At 39.6% G+C, this 17,597-nt stretch overlaps 2 protein-coding genes and 1 non-coding gene across 5 annotated transcripts; 1 reads left to right on the forward strand and 2 right to left on the reverse strand.

Moving 5' to 3' along the window:
- Window positions 1-994: 994 nt before the first annotated feature.
- Window positions 995-13,923, reverse strand: MAGT1 (magnesium transporter 1). 3 transcript variants are annotated; one of them, XM_075053855.1, is made up of 10 exons: window positions 13,796-13,923; window positions 12,377-12,546; window positions 11,408-11,525; window positions 9,940-10,080; window positions 9,285-9,425; window positions 8,874-8,963; window positions 6,326-6,389; window positions 4,212-4,286; window positions 3,659-3,749; window positions 995-2,518 (listed from the first exon to the last, which is right to left on the reverse strand). In XM_075053855.1, the coding sequence occupies exons 1-10, from the start codon at window positions 13,877-13,879 to the stop codon at window positions 2,503-2,505; spliced, it is 990 nt and encodes a 329-aa protein (XP_074909956.1). In that variant the 5' UTR covers window positions 13,880-13,923; the 3' UTR covers window positions 995-2,502. The 3 variants fall into 3 exon arrangements, with proteins under 3 accessions (XP_074909956.1, XP_074909958.1, XP_074909957.1); XM_075053857.1 differs by lacking the exon at window positions 13,796-13,923 and having other exon boundaries at window positions 12,430-12,548; XM_075053856.1 differs by lacking the exons at window positions 995-2,518; window positions 3,659-3,749 and having other exon boundaries at window positions 4,285-4,305; window positions 6,300-6,389.
- Window positions 13,924-14,740: 817 nt separating this feature from the next.
- On the reverse strand, window positions 14,741-14,856 carry TRNAL-CAA (transfer RNA leucine (anticodon CAA)). The gene is made up of 2 exons: window positions 14,819-14,856; window positions 14,741-14,786 (listed from the first exon to the last, which is right to left on the reverse strand). It is a non-coding gene; the product is annotated as a tRNA-Leu (tRNA).
- A 207-nt stretch (window positions 14,857-15,063) lies between these two features.
- COX7B (cytochrome c oxidase subunit 7B) lies at window positions 15,064-17,534 on the forward strand. The gene is made up of 3 exons (XM_075054159.1): window positions 15,064-15,222; window positions 16,649-16,773; window positions 17,310-17,534. The coding sequence occupies exons 1-3, from the start codon at window positions 15,186-15,188 to the stop codon at window positions 17,382-17,384; spliced, it is 237 nt and encodes a 78-aa protein (XP_074910260.1). The 5' UTR covers window positions 15,064-15,185; the 3' UTR covers window positions 17,385-17,534.
- Window positions 17,535-17,597: the final 63 nt, after the last annotated feature.

Below are 17,597 nucleotides of genomic sequence, written 5' to 3' on the forward strand. Positions count from 1 at the left end.
CTCTCAAATGCATTGCCTCTTCCACCTTTGTTCTGCTGGTCCAGAACTGTATTAGACTAACTAGTTAGTGAGATGCACGTCCCAACGGTCCCAGAGAATCACTTTGGATACCAATTATAGCTGGCCATTACTGCTCAACTGCTGCACAAATCAAATCTTTCTAGAACTGCATCCTCTCTAAATCTGCTACAGGTCCTTGCAAGCACTCAATCTTCTTTTGCTCCACTATCGCACTTGTTGCGTCCTCCACGCACTTCAGTTTCAGCCTAGAGAGCAGAAAAACTGTCAGAAAAAGTAAGCATTATTTTCATTTCATATGTCAGCACGGAAAAAGAAGATAATCCAAACCTCAACATCTATACCACCTGAAGTGGAAGGCCAACATGTCTCCACCATCCACCAGTGAGATGTGCAACTGTTTAATGTTAGTCAATATATGATCAGATGCTTTTCAGAGGGACAGAATAAAATATGCACCCCATCAGAAGAATTAGAAAGTTTAAGAAAAAACATTACTACTTGAGAATGAGATTGTAAGCCACTTTGACCTGCACTGCTAATGACTAAAGTACAGCCAACCTAAAAGTTTATTGGAAGCATTGTACCAACAGGGCAGGGAAATAAGCAATAGATACAGCAGTCCAGAGTTGTTCCAGGCAAATCTATACGGCTAACTAGATTCTACCTCCAGAAATCCTATTAGTTGATCTGTCTAGGACTCCAGGAAGCCAAAATTTTCACCTCAGGACAGCTGTCAAAGACAAGTGAAAACCATGCAATCTTTATGCTATTAGTTGGCTACATGAGAAGATCTCTAGTATTGACATTCTGGGCTGTAATTTCCCACATAAACACATATATGCTACTAATCCAGTCTACTCAGCCATACTCATGTTATTTACTATATACAGACACTTCTATTAACACATTGAAGCAATAGTGGAAGAAAAGAGTTTTGTTTGGTTTATGTTAAAGTTCAAAAGACACAGGAGCATGGATTACACTAAAAAATTTTATTGAAACTTGTCCAAAATCCAGTCAGGCACACAATTTATCCATTCCACTAAGGCTTGTCGTTCTGTATGGCATAGAAAAATGCATCTCAAAAAGTTGAAACATCAAACAACTAAATTAGTGAAGTTAAGGCACTTGAGATGTGTGTTAATTTAGCAAAATTGCATAAGAATTAACATTCTACTCTGAATAATATAGTCCTTTCCAAGATTCAATCTAAAGCATCCAAATTCTGTAACCCCTTGAGACAGGGGAGAGGCAGAAGCAGGAGACAAAAGTCTCATCATATTTTCTTCTGACTAGTAACCTCCAAGGCCACCACGGCCTACAGAACGAAGTGTTACTGAATCAGGCTGCAAAGATTTCCTGTAGTACAGGTGCTGAACTACACAGCAGTTTGGGCTGAGGCACAACATCTTCCACTCAAGAATCCTTAAGGCAAAGAATCTTTGTGAGATGAGAGAAGGAGAGAGCAAAAAGCACATGCATTCAACTGTAAGGCTAACAAACCTTTCCTGGGGTAACAATATTTATCCTGAGATTAGATATCTCTGCCCACTCCCATATTCTCCCCAAGGATAAAAACTTAGAGAAAAATAAATGGAGAATGCAAGAACTTACACAGTGACCAAAAATCTGATACCTGTTGGTTTGTCAGGGTTCTGAGCAGTAACTGGAAAGCCAGTTAGCAACTTTTAATTCATGCTACAGGTAGCTAGTTACCTTTGTAGTTTTGGTTTGTATTTTTGAGAGTGTGAGTGTTGGTCAGTATAGGAATATTTTTTCTGGCTGGCTCTGAGCCAACATTTACAACTTAAATGCTGCAGTTTCAGCATTTGGCAAAGAAAGTTTTTCATTAATAACTGAATTAATAACTCAGTTCTACCTTTTGAAAATTCTCCCTTCATCTGTGAAACAACCTCTTGCATCATACAGCAGTTAAGGACTCCTCTCAAAAATGAGATACAACTCCAGGATGTGCACATTCCACACTGGAATTTGGAGTATGCTCCAAGGGTTGCATACAGACTGAAAGAAAAGATTTCCAGAAGATGTTTTCTCAACCATGAAAAGGCATGACAGAGAAGCTGTTGTCACCTGCTATGCACAAACAGGAAATAAAGTGATAAATATTTGAGGGAAAAAGAAACACATGGAAAACAGATTATCCAACTGAATTTAAAGTACTGTTTCTAGTTAGTCTATGAAAATGTAGCTCTAAGCATTAAGTTCTGAATTTTACTAGAAGTAGAGTTGTTTAAGAAGACATAAAGCTTACGAAAAAGAGATTGCATCTTAATACTCTGTGTCCTTCAGAGCAAATTGCTTGTTATATTTAAGGCACTACATGTCGTCTTTGGTTCAGTGTTTAACTATCTCATTCAGTGTAAAGAGAGGTAGCACGAACCATACATATTTAGCTCTTCCATTCCATTACACGCAATTTCAAAGTCGCCACCTTTCTGATGTTAGAGATTCTGGAATCCTTTAACTCATCAGGAAACTGCAGGAACAAAATAACAAACATTCTTATTAATTTTATAAGAGACAAAAGGTGTGCAACATTCCACTTAGCTTTCATATATGCTGAGAAAATCAGAATGAGAAACTGGGCCTGATGCAACTACGACGTAAGCAGCTGTGGAGAAGTTGCTTAAAAGCGAGTCTTCTAGTAATTCAAAAGCCAAGACAACCACATCTTACCTACAACAAAGTTAGCAGAAGTACGCAAGACCATTGCATAGACCAGAATCAAAGCTGACCAGTTATTAAAGAGTGAATAAGTTCAGCTCTCTTCCAGTCTTGAGAAGTCTTTATGAAATAACAAGTTTTATTATTTAGATATTTTAAAATAAGAACTGACTTCTCATAGAAAAGGGATAATATTTGCCTATGGGATTAGCCTTCCAGACAAATTAAACTCTTTGCAGAAACTGAAATGGTCAGGAGCTGGTCCCTTGACATGTATTTATTCCTTCAAAATTCCTAAAACCTAGTAAAAACACATAAGATACCTATACTGATCATATATATGTATTAAGCAGTCAATCAATAGTGTTAGACTCTTTACAGAAGCAATCCCAAAATGTATGCAGGTTTAAAGCATCAGCCATCCTCCTTGTTTTCACAAATAAAGATTAATAATCAAGATGTATGAATATGTAGGAAAAAGTAGAAAAATAGGACACACTTATTTTCAGTATAAACTGGCTGAAATATCACTATGAAAATAGAAATATTTTATAATATCTAATGGCATGAAAAGGAGAGTACCACAATCTTTCCTTTGGCCAAACTGAAAAATTGTGATATCCACCAAATACCGTTATTTCTGGTTATTATATTGACCAATATTGCCACTCTTTAAGAAGCAATTAGACTTCAGAAAATATGCTCTTTGCCTATTTCTCTGTTCTGGTTTATAATATTACCAGACAAGGAAATGCCAGTCAGCAGGAACAGATTCATTCATAAGCATGCAGTCCAAGTAAAAGAAAAAAATAATTAAAAAAAAAATCTTCTAGTATCACTCAGTCTTTTAAAGTCCTCATTTGTGTTTACCCACTTCCTTCAAAAACGTCTATACTGGTGTAGCTGTATTGCAATGCACAGGAAAACAATGAAGGAGCAAAAAAAGACGTACCTGTATGGGTAGCCGTGGTATTTAGACCTGAAGACAGACAGCAACCAGCTGAAGAACAACACCACCAAGCCAATACCAGCAATACACATAACTGCAAGAGATGCAGAATAAGATTCTGGTAATGTGACAGCTTGTCACTGAACACACCACAGTGACTGGGGTTTTCAAAAACATTCTGTAATATTTACAGATTTGGTCAGATGAGACCTCTAACAGAGTCACTGAGAACTAAATTTACCCATTTTCTTTCAAATTCCTACTGTAAATCAATTTTATACCATTTCTTCAAGACAAAGTAAGTGCCTTCTTATCTCCCTTACTAACAAAATGCTGCAAAGCATCTTTTTATCTCTCCATCTCCCAAAAGGGCTTTGAATTTATCTTGCAGTTTGCTAAGCAACTCCAAATGCTGCCGAAAAAACAAACAATTCACTTCTGCTTAGAGGTGGCAAGTGTACAAAAACCCACAGTGCAAAAGCATATCTATTAAATAGTGTATCAAAAATCTTTACTGAATATGCCCTCTCTTGGAAAGAAAAGTATTAGTACTCACTTTTTCTTTTCCCCACATCCATGTCAGAAGTAGCAGCTTCATGAAGGAGTACCATTCCTAAAGTAACACCACCATCTGTGAATGTTGTTTAAGGCTAAATCAACAAAATACAATAGACTCAATATAATACACTCATTCATAAGCTTATAAATGCAGTTCCCACACCATACCTGGGGCATTAAAACTCACTGGAAAAACTAGACTTCCCAGCCCAACCAGCAACTATGGGGGAAAAAAGCAACTGAAAGGCATTCATAACATCAACTTTTAAGAGAAAATAAATACAAACTTTAAAACATAAACTGGAAGGTATAGTAGGTGTTGACACAAAATTAAAAACATGCATGTATTATATCAGCTTGTAAAGAAACAGCATGCCTTCCCAGAGAGCTCAGTCCACACCTACTACTGTTCTACTCCACTGGAAAATCCCCAAAGGAATTCAACTTGCATTTTACTCAGGTAACAGAATGAATAAAATGCATGCAATATTTAATCTAACAGGGTATCTTTCAAGTAGCAATATTTCAGTCTTTTCTAATTCTTCAATTAAAAAAAACCTTAAAGCTTGTAAAATTAAAGAAGCACAGACAATTTAAAAGGCCTGACATTTGCAAAAAAAAGAATCCTAGCAAAGCAAAATAATGGATCCAGTGGAACAAAAGACAGAATTTCCAAATATTTAACTCCATTTCACTATAGATGTTCAGTCCAATCATCCTCCTGAAATGAGAAATATTTTTCATTGACTGCAACTGGACCGTTAGGAAATCTTTCCATTTCAGATGTGGTCTACCTTCAGCACAAGAGAAAAGTGACTTCAACATACAGAAACCTTGCTAACTTCTACAATTTTAAATGTCTCTGGTGCCTGGTAGATTGGGTCCATAATGTAATGGACAGCAATAACACAAATCAACATCAACAAAAAGTTTCTAGGTTGAACTTGACTGAGTGCATCAGAAGTACAGTAATAATTAGAAAAAGACCAGAAGTTCCCCTCCAAATGGATGTTTTAAGTTAAAAAAAAAAAATCTTTGATAATGAATACACAGCAAGAGAGTAAAGTTCTTTTAACACCAGCATATTTAAACATCAATTGCTTACTTTACATTATTTTGTTACAAAAAACCCAATGCATCACTTGCTGAAATTGGTATTTTGAATAGATAAAACAAAAAGAGAAAAGGGAGAAATGAGCAGAAGGCACCCTGTTAAAGAACACTGCTGTTGCAACAGAAGAGACTTGTTCATCATGATCAAGCAGTGAAGAGGACAGGTACTTTGAATGAAATTTTGAAATTATGTGCCTGTAGTAAGTCTGCTATTCTGTATACTTGTGTACTATAAAATGTAAACAGCTTGGGACTGTGAAGCTGCAAGAAAAAAAGATAAAATTAAATAAAATAAAAAATCCTGTATAAAAGATAAAAGAATGCACAGGCTGACACAGGTGACAAGACAAGGAAGAAAAGCTTGAGTCAGAAATTACTAAAGTTACAGATGATGGATCAAAAACATCCATGTGGGAAAAGAAAAGAACATTCAATTTTAGAGTATTCTTACGACTCCAAAGAAACATTTTTATACAAATAAGAAAGGCAAAAGCTCTCAACCTGCAAGTTCCCGCTTGCCTTTCTTGACGGCATAATACTAGCATGGAAAAATCCTGAATCCTTAGCATGAACAAGTGGTAACATTAAAAGTAAAGAAGGTAAGCAAAGAAATAAGAAAGATCTGTAACAGAGGAAGGAATTCAACACCAAAGCAAGAACTAAGTGAGATTGAAAAGATAAGAGACATGCACAGAGGAACAGGGGCTATCATGAAGAATCTTATGATTCCACAGAGATCCACATCTTCCAACACTGTATTCAGTTCAGTCATTAAGCAAGGAAGAAGGTGGTGAGAAAGCAATAAACATTTTTCTATTCAACTTAAAGATCACTGGCATAGGAAAAGCATAGTTGTCAACACAGAAAGGCTCTACAAGCTTCTGCGTCAGTATTAGGTGACAGTTATGAGCCTTGACAAGGCACTCTCATAGAAAAGGCAGCAGCATAAGCCAGCAGAAAAATCATCACCAACCCCATGCTTCTCAGTATGAAGGATACTAAACAGAAGAACAATGTGTGTTTCTGCCACAAATTGGGCTTGGCTGCTTCCATGGATATAGTTCTGTAAGAGACAAAGAGTAACTGATTTTAGAAAAGACTGAAGTCAACTTTGACACAAAAAACAGCTATAGAGCTTGGAACTGGGTTTTGCACTGTCTCTTTCAGAAGTTGGAGCACAAACAATTTCATTTGTTGACCACTGATTTTGGGGGGAAGCTGTGTCAGCATCAAAAATCCTTCTTCTATTAACATGCACAATCAGCCCTAAAGTACCATTCAGATTATACTAAGTTCAAGTGCAACTACAACCTTCACGGTCCAGATCCCCTGTTCAGCAGGGCAAAAGACTGTAATTATGCCCTCCTGCACCCACTGTGATCCAAGTCTGATCCATTCCCTGACTTAGATTCTTAGGTTACATACATTGCTCCTCCGCTTCGGGACAGTCTCTTCAATCTGCATGTGAACCCTACTCACTTGGCTGCAGAACCAAGCATTTGAAATATTTTTCATGGCATACCAGAAAAAGGAACATCACTACCAATACCATTGAAGCTTCCTTCTTCAGTCTCAAAAAGGCTTAGGAATGATGTAAACAGAAAAAACAAAAGGAAGCGTTTTCAAGAAAACATGTAAAATACGAGAACTTCCACTCGGTAAGTTGGCTCAGTTTTATTTACATTAATAGTTTACTAACCAACTGGGTTAACAGAAAATTTGAAATTTGTGAAAGAATACCATTTTTTAATCCCTTATGGGAAGCTCTACATCACTATGGCTGTGATGTTATATCTAAGCAGGAAAAAAAAAAAAAGTTTGATAAGCAGATCCACTTTTTATAGAAGAATACAGAGGGCCTGACCCACCTAACCAGGCATGAAAGGACATTTCACCAAATAAATTCCCTTCTGAGTAAAATACATGAGAAAAGCCACTATGTGATCTATAAGCACCTGAAGAAATGCAATGCTCTCAATACATTCTGACTGCTTTTACAGTGTATCTCATTCTATATTGTGTACAGAGCAGTATATTTCAAGTGATGTTAAAACTGATTTTTCCCAAGAATGAGGTTTCATAAGTCTAAGGTCACTAGACATTAATTTACCTCAAGAATCTCAAAGGAAGACATTTTTATATGGAAGTCATTAGATGGTTGTATAAGCTAAAAAAACCAGGTTAGACATGAAATTGCCAGAATCAGCAATAGGACTGTTTAGCATGTAAAGACTCAACATCACACCTTTATTTTACTGTTAGCAGCTTAGAACCATCATGTCTCTTCATCACTAGAGATACAATATATGTACGAGACAGAGGAAAGCGAATGTCACAGGTAAATAACTACTGAAAAGTAAACATGAAAACAAATAGGAATGGTTAAAAGACACATAGGAGGTCAGAGAAATGGAAGAGATCAGGTAATTTAAAACAATCTACCCCCAGAACCTAAGCAAAAAAAGCATTGTCATTATGCCTCCTCCAAAATGTATCATTTTTTTTACTTTTAGATTTTGAAGATGGAAAACAACAGGAGGGATGAAAGAAATGCTTACCTTCGGTTTTGAAGCAAGGGGGGGACCGCCCCCCCATCCAAATAATATGTCAGCAAATAGTCTTGCTTACTCTGTATGCTATCCTCTTAACCCTAGAGCATTTTTTAATTACCTTCTTAGCTTTCTGTGATTACTAGAATAATCAAAAGTTTCCACACACAAGATGACCTTGAACTCTCTGTGTATTAACACAACAAAAACTCCAAGGCAACACTTTGGAACCAGTATGTGCCTTTTCCAACACAGTACCATCCATATGACGGCTGTCTGATGCTTTACTGCACGGAAAGCACTTTGAGCAGTTTCTAACAAGAAACTGAACATGCTGCTGGATAGTAAATTAATCTTAATATTCCTTATCTGACTAAGAATTGTATTTTTTATTCTATCTCTTAAAAGATTATTACTGAGCACAGAAAGCAATACACCTAAAAAAACCCTGAGTAACATTTGTCCTTACTCTCTGAACATCACAGAACTAATGCCACCATTCTTCCAGAATTAATGAATCATTGAACAAGACACTGTAGGAACAACCTTCCTATCAAAATGGAATTCTAGGTAATGGTTGAAGTTATCACACAGCAATTACACAAGAGAGCACTTTGCTTTGGATTACAATCAGTATTTTGTGCTTTCTCAGTAGTAAAGTAAAAGTTTGCAAACAGAGTTTCCTCTTCTATTTGAGCCAAGAAAACCATAAAGCTAATTGGAAGAAAATCTAAATCATGACTGGAGCTCTAACGCTCCTTCTGTTTAACACAAAACAAACCCCCTCTTTTACAGGTGTATTTTAAGAGAAGACATATCCTCTCTGAACTAATCAACAGCTATTTTGCATTGCTCACTGCAGGAGAGGTTAGCATCACTGACTAACAAAGAAAGAAGTCAAAAATAGAATTTGCACTCTGACTTGCCTCTTTTAGTATCAGCCTTATTATGTAAAAATACAGTAGAAATGCAGAATAGAAAACGAAGAAAAGACTTACAACTTGTCCTGTATGGGGATTCTTATGAGCATAGGGTGGACCTCTAATGTGGTTCCACATCTGGCCTGATGTCATTGCTAACACAAAACACTGAAAAGGGAAGAAAAAAAACACTATTTAATAAGGGGGTTTTATTTTTTTATGCAATTTTTTTTCATTTCCATACCAAATCATACTGGTTTGGAATACAATCTTAGGCTAGGTATTGTCCTAACTTTTATTATCTTATCAAGCATTAACTGAGCTGAAAAGACCAAGATCAAATAATATTATCAAAATACCAAAAAATAAAATTAAATGCACCTCATTTTCCTCTACCAGGTTTAAGCATCTTTAAATACAAAAGCTTTTAAAGACTTGAATTACTACAAAACTCATGACAACATGCAGACAAGACTTGCAATTACTCACCAAAGCAGCAAATGCCCAGCCAGTTTTGTTATACAGAAAATCCAGATTGCTTCCACGCAAATATACGAGGCCTCCGATGACAGCCAGCAGCAGTCCTAACATCAGCGGTCCAGCATAGTTTGGTGGCCTTATCACACGAATCTAAACAGAAGGTACTTAAATTGTTTTCCCTCAACGGGATTATACATTATTGGGATTGTAAATTATATCCGCACTCCTGCTACCAAAATCCACAATATATTAGACTGGAAAAAAAACATCAACACACAGAGAAAAATTTTCTGTATAATAAATCTGACTTGGGAAGTAAATAATGCTTCTTCCCCCATTACTGTAACTTCAGTTTTATACACATTTACCCTACCTAATAATTTAAAGACTGTTTTTCTTCCACAGGAACAGAAAAGGCAGAAGGAAGGCGATGAGTTTTACCATCTTATCAAATGCAAAATTTCACAAAATATTAGAACACAGAATATAAGGAAACTTAAAGATGTAGTTATGGGCCCAAACTAGATTTTGTAGACAAGAACTACTTAGAGTATCCGAGAGTAGATTGTTAGCCACAGAACACAACCAATATATTTCATAGCTGGAATTACATAGTAAGGGAGTCCTGCAGGGGTGGTGATGGGGAAAGTCTGTACATACTTACATTGACATCAGTTCTGTCAGCCACCCAACGAGCAAGCTGTTCAGCTGCAAAGCCACGCACCTGAAGTTCATATGTGTCACCCCGTTTAGGCTTCCCTTTAGCAGGAAAGTTAATGAAGGTTGGAGCGGAATTCATGTTTAGCTGTATTTAGAAAATTCAAAGAAGATACAGCACCATGAAAGCTCTATTTAGTAACACAATTCTATTCCATTTGTATCTTGCAACATCATCACTAAATCAATTAGAAAAAGTAACTATTCAATAAACAGATTTCACTGACAATAACTTAAAAAAAAAAAAAGAGACAGCACACAGTATCTTGCAATTCTGTATTTCATAAAAGTAATCAATATACTCCTGCAATTTTCCTTTTGTGTTCGATGCTGTTTTCTCCTTTTGATATTGAGAAACGAAATTTTTTTTAGTTCTGTCACTAGCTGTTCTGGATTTCTTCCAAAAAAATTGTTACTTCTTAGTAGGCTTTTTTTTTTTTTAACACAGTTGAGCATGCTTTCTGAAGTGATTGACATTGCTTTGTTAGTACTCAGACCTATAACTACTGATTCAAAAGATTCAGACAAGTTCAGAGGAGATTATAATAGGTAAATAGAAGTAGTTGTTTACAAAATGCAGTTCTATCTTTTCCTAACACTGTTTTTCCCACAGCATTTCAGGTTTTTTGAATGTTTCTTCTCTAAATACTACTTTTGGGAAAGAAATGTGCAAAATAGGAATATATAGAATGATCTATAAAGGCCATAGCTTGATGAATGAATTTTTGATGTAACACTATGGGAAAACTTAACAATAATAATGAAGGACATCCCTTTCCACTTCTCCAGTCCAAAAGCTTCCATTTAATATAATATCATTCCCTGAATTGTGTAGCTTTTAAAGAGAGATAAGTATCTCTTAAAAAAAAAGTTAAGATTTGCAAAACTATAATGAACTATTAATGCAATCTACAATTGCAAGCATACATGGAATGTTCTCATATGTTTAAAAAAATCTGGTTACACGTTAAAAGAAGAGCAAAATGACTGGGTACTTGAAAAGAAGTAAGTTAACCCATACTGAAAGTCTAATCTATCATCCTCTAGTAATCTAAAAACTGTAATAGCTGTTCCTAACGACATTGGCACTTTCTATCTTGCCTCTTAGTGTATCATAAAAGAATTCCATTAAGAATTACAGTGTAAGTTATTATAGGAGACAAACTCAGAAAAAAACAGTCAGAGAAGCCAGCTCACTCCTTGTGCCTATTCCTGATTTCTCAGTTCTGTTAATATTACTGCCAATATGCTACTGCCCTCTGCTCTTCTCATTTCTTCTGAGTGGCAACCTTTAACTTTTCAATTATTTCTTTAATCATTGTAACACTAAATTTTGTATTCATCTTTACCTTCTTGCCCTCAGTCTCCAAACCCCAGTTAAAAATAACATTAGAGGAGAAAAAGACAGGCATTACCATCTGAAATACATCTGAGCCTTCATCAAAATCTACCATAGCAAAAAAAATCTTATTGGTAAATGCACTGGAATATCGCCAGGAGTTTGCCAGGATCTGGTATTCCTCATCAGCTTGCCTGTAAAACACACAAAGTGAGATGCTGTATCATATGTTTGTCCAGAACACAAGTTATAAAACAGCTGAGGGAGCTGTAGCCACCCACCCCATTAATGGGTGCATCCCACACACCCCTGCATTAATTTTCTAGTGTTAAAGAAAAAATTTAAGGCCAGATGCTCATCTAACAATCAAGTGAAGCATCCAGCACCACTGATTCTTTAAATGCAAGGACAAGTTTTGTTGAGGTCATGAACACAAGCAGTGATAATTTCTAAATTGAAATTTGAAGTGGAACCCAGCAGCTCATGATTTGCTAGTCCATGGAGCACCAAAACAAGTATAGGTATACCCTCTTTTTCATGTCAGAGGATGGGAAACCAATTAATTTCAACTAACTAGGTATAAAAATCATCTTTACAGACCTCTGCTACCTCCAGATTAATACATGAAAGCTATAATATGGTTAAGGATCCAGCACATTACAACTGTAAATAATTAATACGTTGATTGGCAACAGCAACTTTTAGACTGCATGGCCAGCAGTAATTCTACAAATATTTCTTCAGCAGCTCATGCCACGTTAAGTTGAGTTTTCACCCTATCTTCCTCCAAAAGCCCATCTGTATGAATCTTGTTTCTGCAATGCAGTGATTATTTTAGGAGGGAGATAAATAATTAAGGACTATGTAGTTTTCTCGCATACATATCACACGCATATTTCCACGCATTTAATTTCAAAGATAATCCTACTATAATGCGCCCCAGCATATTCCTCCCACATACGTGAAAGTTTTATCCTAGTCTTAATTTCCTACAAAGCATATGATGACTTTCAAGTTCTAATTTAGGACTAAATTAAGCCCATACTTGCACACAACACACTGTCTGTGAGGCTGAAGAGCAGTGAACATCACAATCACCGAGTAATTTCTGGGTGGTGCCTTCACAAGGCGTCGAAATTTGTCTCCATTCATTCGAATAACCGATCTTTTACTAGCCCACTCCATCAGCTGGTTCACTTTTTCCGATAAGACCATCTGAAAATAAAGTCAGAGAAACCCTGTTGGTTTTTTGTGTGATTTTTTCCTAGTCTCACAGTACACTCTTGAAGGGTTTCAGATTTGACATAACAAACAGCTGCACTGTATTTCATAAGAACACTGACCGCATGATGTGATTCTTCATTAAGATTCTTGAAGGCATTCACAGATCCTTTTGACAGTCATGTTAGTATTATTCATTTACTTTAAGCACTTAGTAATACACACGCTTTAAGCACTTTGCCTTTAAGCAGTTCATATCACACATGCTGGTGAAGACTGTTAGCTCACTACTTCTTCCTCATGTCACTAACTGTAAGATTTCTTTCAGATGTACGTGCTGCCCCAAACCACTCCACAGTATGTGATGCTAAGCATCACACTCTGTTTCAGATTTCAAAACTTGGTGAAAGTAGAATCAATACTAAAGATAGAAGCACTATGGAAGCGAGCTCAACATCTAATTTTCAGCGTTGCTGGAAAAAACTTGATTCAGTACATATTTGGAGAACTCGGGAACACCCAGTACACTAAGCTCTTCTTCAAAAACGGGCCAAGCAATTCTATAACATTATACAAAGAAGCATTAGATAAGTGAGAAAAAAAAACCACAAACGAATGTTGCATTTATCATAAACTAATTCTCTACTCCTTATTGACACTATTCTCCAGGCAAATATTTTAGGGTTAACAATAAACTACTCTTCTTTGACTTATCAACGGACACAAGTATATACAGAGGAATCTTTTCAAACGCTAGGAGTCAAGCCTGTGGAAATAAGTGACACCTTTGTAATTACAACCAAATACAGCCAGTCCACCCGCCCTCCAAATCCCATACAGCCGGAAGACAACACTCTCACGGCGCTTTTTACAAGAACATTAGAACCTGGAACTAGACACACTCGAAAAGAAAAGAAAAATTAATTAGAACTGTACGACCCTCAACAGACAACCGCTCCGCGCGGCCCCCAGGCGTGCCCGCGGGCTTCCCCTCAGAGCCCGGCCGCCGCCGCCGGGGAGGGCCGACCCTCAGCCCGGGGAAGCCCCGCCGGCGACCCGGCGTAGGGACAAGCCGCCCAGTGCGCGGCCTCCCGGCCCCGGCCTCCCCGGCGCTCGGCGCTGTACCGCCTCAGCGCAGGCCAGCCACCGCGGAAACCCGCCGCCGTCGAGCCCTGCCCTGCCGTGGCCGGCACCGCAGGCGGGGGCAGCCCGGCGGAGGGGGGTGCTCCCGGCGGTGCCTCACCTCCTTCCGCTTCTGCCCGGCGGCGGGCGGCCCGCCCCAGGCCAGCAGCAGCACCAGCAACGCCAGCACCGGCAACGCCGCCATGACCGCCCCGCTCTACCGCCTCACGCCCATTGGCGGGCGCCGACTCACCGGCAGCGCGGCCCCGCCCGGGCACTTCCTATTGGCGGCGGCGCCGGCCCCCCCGCGACTCTGATTCGTTCAACCTGTCTCCGGCACGGGCTGCCGCTAGCCCATAGGAGCGAGGCGAGCTGGAGCCGTTCGATTGGCGGAGCCCTGAGGGAGGGCGGGCCCTGCCGCGCTGAGGCGGGCCGGGACCCCCCGGACATGGCGGCAGCGCCGGTGGCTGTGGGGGGGTGGGGGTGTCTCGTCGGTGCCCGCCTTGAAGCTGCGGCAGCCCCTCACCTTGAGGATACACCCGGGCTTTCCTCAGCGCCTGCGGCTCTTTAAACGTTGCAAAATGGTGCACGGCCGCAGTGTGCTCGGGGTCCGGGGGGGGGGGGCACCCCGGCGAGGGGCCTGGCCTCACGTCGGTAAGCTCTTAAGAAACCAAAATGGGAATTTAGAATAAAACTCCAAGGAGCTTCATCGGTAGCTCCCCAAAGGCGTGCGCTTGCTTGATTTTATACGCGCACGTATATTGCTGGGTCGTGTGTTAAAAAGATTGTTAAAATCGTAAACGCCCTCGGGAAATCCTCAGCCGGGGTGTAACGGGTTACGGGCTCTTGAGAGTCGTCGCCACAGAAAAACGTGGGTTTATTCATGCTTCGGGTTTTTTTTTATTAATTTCTCTATTGGAGGACGTGCACACTACGGAAATTATTTCTGGCGCCGCGGGCCTCGGTGCAGTTTCTATTTGCACTCAAATCTCTGGCTTTAGCAGCGACCTTTTCGTGATTTTAAATTCGCACAGAAAGGAGAAAAAAAAAAAAGTAAAAAAAGTGGTGTCAGAAGTGGGATTCGAACCCACGCCTCCATACGGAGACCAGAATACCCAACCCGCCACGGGAAGGCGCGGAACGCCTTGAGTCTGGCGCCTTAGACCACTCGGCCATCCTGACACTGCAACTACACCCTCCGCCGGGAGGTTCTTACCGCCTTCCTCACGGCCGCGGCCGCCTTCCCCGGCCGTTCGCGGGGAGCGCTTCCGAGCCCGTGAGGCGGAGAGGAGCCCTTCTCTCCCCCTCTCTCCCGGCTACGGAGCTTCTCCCCGCTCTCGCTCAACGGCAGCGAGGCGGCACCTTCCCGCCGCCGCTGCGCGCCTACATTACCCACACGGCTCCGCTCGGCGCCGCGCACCGGCCGTTTCCGGCGCGGCCATTTTGTTTTTCACCGCTCGCCAAGGGTAGCAGCATCCCGCCGGGGGAAGGGTCGTACGCCGCTTGTCAGCATGTTCCCTGTGGCTAGGGCTGCTCTGAACCTCACCGGTAAGCAACGAAGAGGCTTTCTGGAGTGCTGGGGGTGTTTCTTGGGAGTAGGCTGTTTCGTCAGGGGGTCTCTTCCCGGTTTCTTGTCGTCCCTGTGAGGATTGTCCCCTCAGCTCTGGGCTCGCTTCGTTCCCGGAGGAGGGTCGTGAGGGCAGCTGAGGGGCGGCTCTCTCGTCGTCCTTCATCTGCTGCTCTTCTTCTTTCTTTCTGTTTCTTACCTCCTAGTTGCTTTTACTTGAGCTGACCTTGGGTTCCCTTCGTCAGTGCTTTTCCTCCTTGATAGTAACTAAAGGCACGTTAGGTCTTGTAACCTGAGGTGGCAAGGTGTAGTCAATGACCAGCCCTTAAACTCAAGGGTAAGGTTACCTCTTCAGTGATAGACTCCCCAGTGCTTAACCTGGTCCTCTCAAATCCGGTCCTGGTTGTTGATGTGCTTAGGCCGAGGTGCATGCACCTAAAATAAACGTGCTTAGCAGTGTTTCTCTCGGGAGATACTCAAGCTTCTTTTTTCTGTTTAAAAAAAACCCAAACGCTAACTTGTGCGGCCTCACAGACCATGCTAGAGACATAGTAGCATTATGGGTATTGCCATCGTTTTCTCTAGTCATGTTTGGGTAAATGGGAACCACTGACCTGAAACTAAAAGATTGTATTTTGTAATGTCTATCTTTATGCACGGATCACTGTCTCATCAAATGCTTTATACCCAACTACTAAAAAATCTCAGTGTTTTGAAGCCAGTGGTTTGATTCTTCATTCTGTCTTCTTAATAAGCATAGCTTTTATAGTGTACAGTTGTAATGCACATCATACATTCTGTCATCTGAAGATATCCTCCTGTATTTCGTTCTCTATTATTTACCTCATGTGAAGGCCCACAGTTATTTCCACTTACTTCTTCACCTCCTTCCCTTCCCTTCAAAAATCTTGAAGGAATGAGAAAGGTGTTACCCATACCCACTATCTTCAACCGCTTAATTTGGTGGTGAGCTTCACCCTGAAAATGCTTATATTAGGTACATATACTGACAATATAGATACTTACATATAGAAATCTGAAACTTAAGTACTAAAAAAATTATTTTATTAGAGAAATAGAACTTGAATTTCCACACTGAGGGCCCAAAGAAAGCATACTAATGAAAAGGGTAACTTAGAGGATTTTCTTACTGGAATTAGACTTCAGGAATAACTTTCTAGAGAGAAATTGGGAGAGCTGAAACAAAATGCAAGATATTCAGCATATCCTGTGTTTTGGAATCATTCCAAAGCTCTAACTCCAAAAGATTGATTTTTTTTTCCAGCTTTTCTTCAAGTCTTTTAATGCTTACACTTGCCTCTGTTGGTGGGAGATGAGGATTGTGAATGGTTTGAATGTGTATTTCAGTTGATTGCTGTACTTTTAATTCTCTTTAACATTCATTAGCTCGTGGCATTCAGCATACTGCAGTAAGACAAGCTCATCGCAAATATGAGCCTAACTTCCATGATAAATATGGAAACCTGGTACTCCTTGGTGGAGCTGCAGTTTTTACTGCTGTCTGGGGATATGTAAGTTGTCCTTTTTTTCACCGCTCTGTTGTGACTATAGCTGTAAACTTGCAAGCTGTTAAGTTTCACAAGGGCTTACTTCTTTGAAGTGACTTAGGTGGTCAGAATTTAGAAGCATTTTATATAAGTGGATAGTAATGTGATAGAAATAAAAGTTGTGTTAGCTCGTATTTTGATTTTGAGTTGTTACACAAATTCAGTCTATTGCTTGATTTTAAAATGTAGTAGAAACACAAGCGTTCTGTATTTTACTTGGGATTTCTAAGCTATACAGGTAGAGCTTTCAGCAGAAAAACTTATAGATTAAAATTACAGTATTGTGATAGGGTTTTACATTACAGATTGTTTGTTCTAAATACTTTGAAATAGACAACTGAAGTATTTAAATATTACTCAATATGTTCCACTTGCTTTATTATAAGACGAATGTCATGTTCTAATACAAAAAATCTACACTGAAAACAATAGAAATAGCCTTCTATCAGAAGGTTTCTTTGATTTCAGAGTTAATCATCTTTATTTTTATCCTCCTACAGGTGTTTACACAAGCTGGAATTGAGTGGGGCTTGTCACCTGTTGGCAGAGTCACTCCAAAAGAATGGAGGGAGTAACAGCCTTTGCTTATAATGAACTGGTCTAAACTTTCACTGAAAAAAATGATGGTGTAATGGCATTTGTTCCCTGATTACCACTTGTACAGTGGCATTCCTGGTCTAATAAACATACCTAGAAACCTGTCTGGTTCTTCTAGGTTTCCTCTATGCTCCTTGTCTGCTGAAGTATGAGAAACAGTGTAAAAACTCAAAATTATTAAATCATATTTT

This window comes from Buteo buteo, chromosome 22 (genome assembly GCF_964188355.1).
Source record: "Buteo buteo chromosome 22, bButBut1.hap1.1, whole genome shotgun sequence".
NCBI classification, from domain to species: domain Eukaryota; kingdom Metazoa; phylum Chordata; class Aves; order Accipitriformes; family Accipitridae; genus Buteo; species Buteo buteo.

Bases quoted from the DNA above. Each gene is read 5' to 3' on its own strand.
- MAGT1 (XM_075053855.1), bottom strand. From the start codon at position 13,879: ATGGCGGCGTTGCCGGTGCTGGCGTTGCTGGTGCTGCTGCTGGCCTGG. The intron at 12,547-13,795 runs GTGAGGCACCGC...CTTTATTTTCAG, and splicing joins CCGGGCAGAAGCGGAAGGAG to ATGGTCTTATCGGAAAAAGT. The intron at 10,081-11,407 runs GTAATGCCTGTC...TTCTAAATACAG, and splicing joins GCTCAGATGTATTTCAGATG to CTAAACATGAATTCCGCTCC.
- COX7B (XM_075054159.1), top strand. From the start codon at position 15,186: ATGTTCCCTGTGGCTAGGGCTGCTCTGAACCTCACCG. The intron at 15,223-16,648 runs GTAAGCAACGAA...AACATTCATTAG, and splicing joins GGCTGCTCTGAACCTCACCG to CTCGTGGCATTCAGCATACT. The intron at 16,774-17,309 runs GTAAGTTGTCCT...ATCCTCCTACAG, and splicing joins TTACTGCTGTCTGGGGATAT to GTGTTTACACAAGCTGGAAT.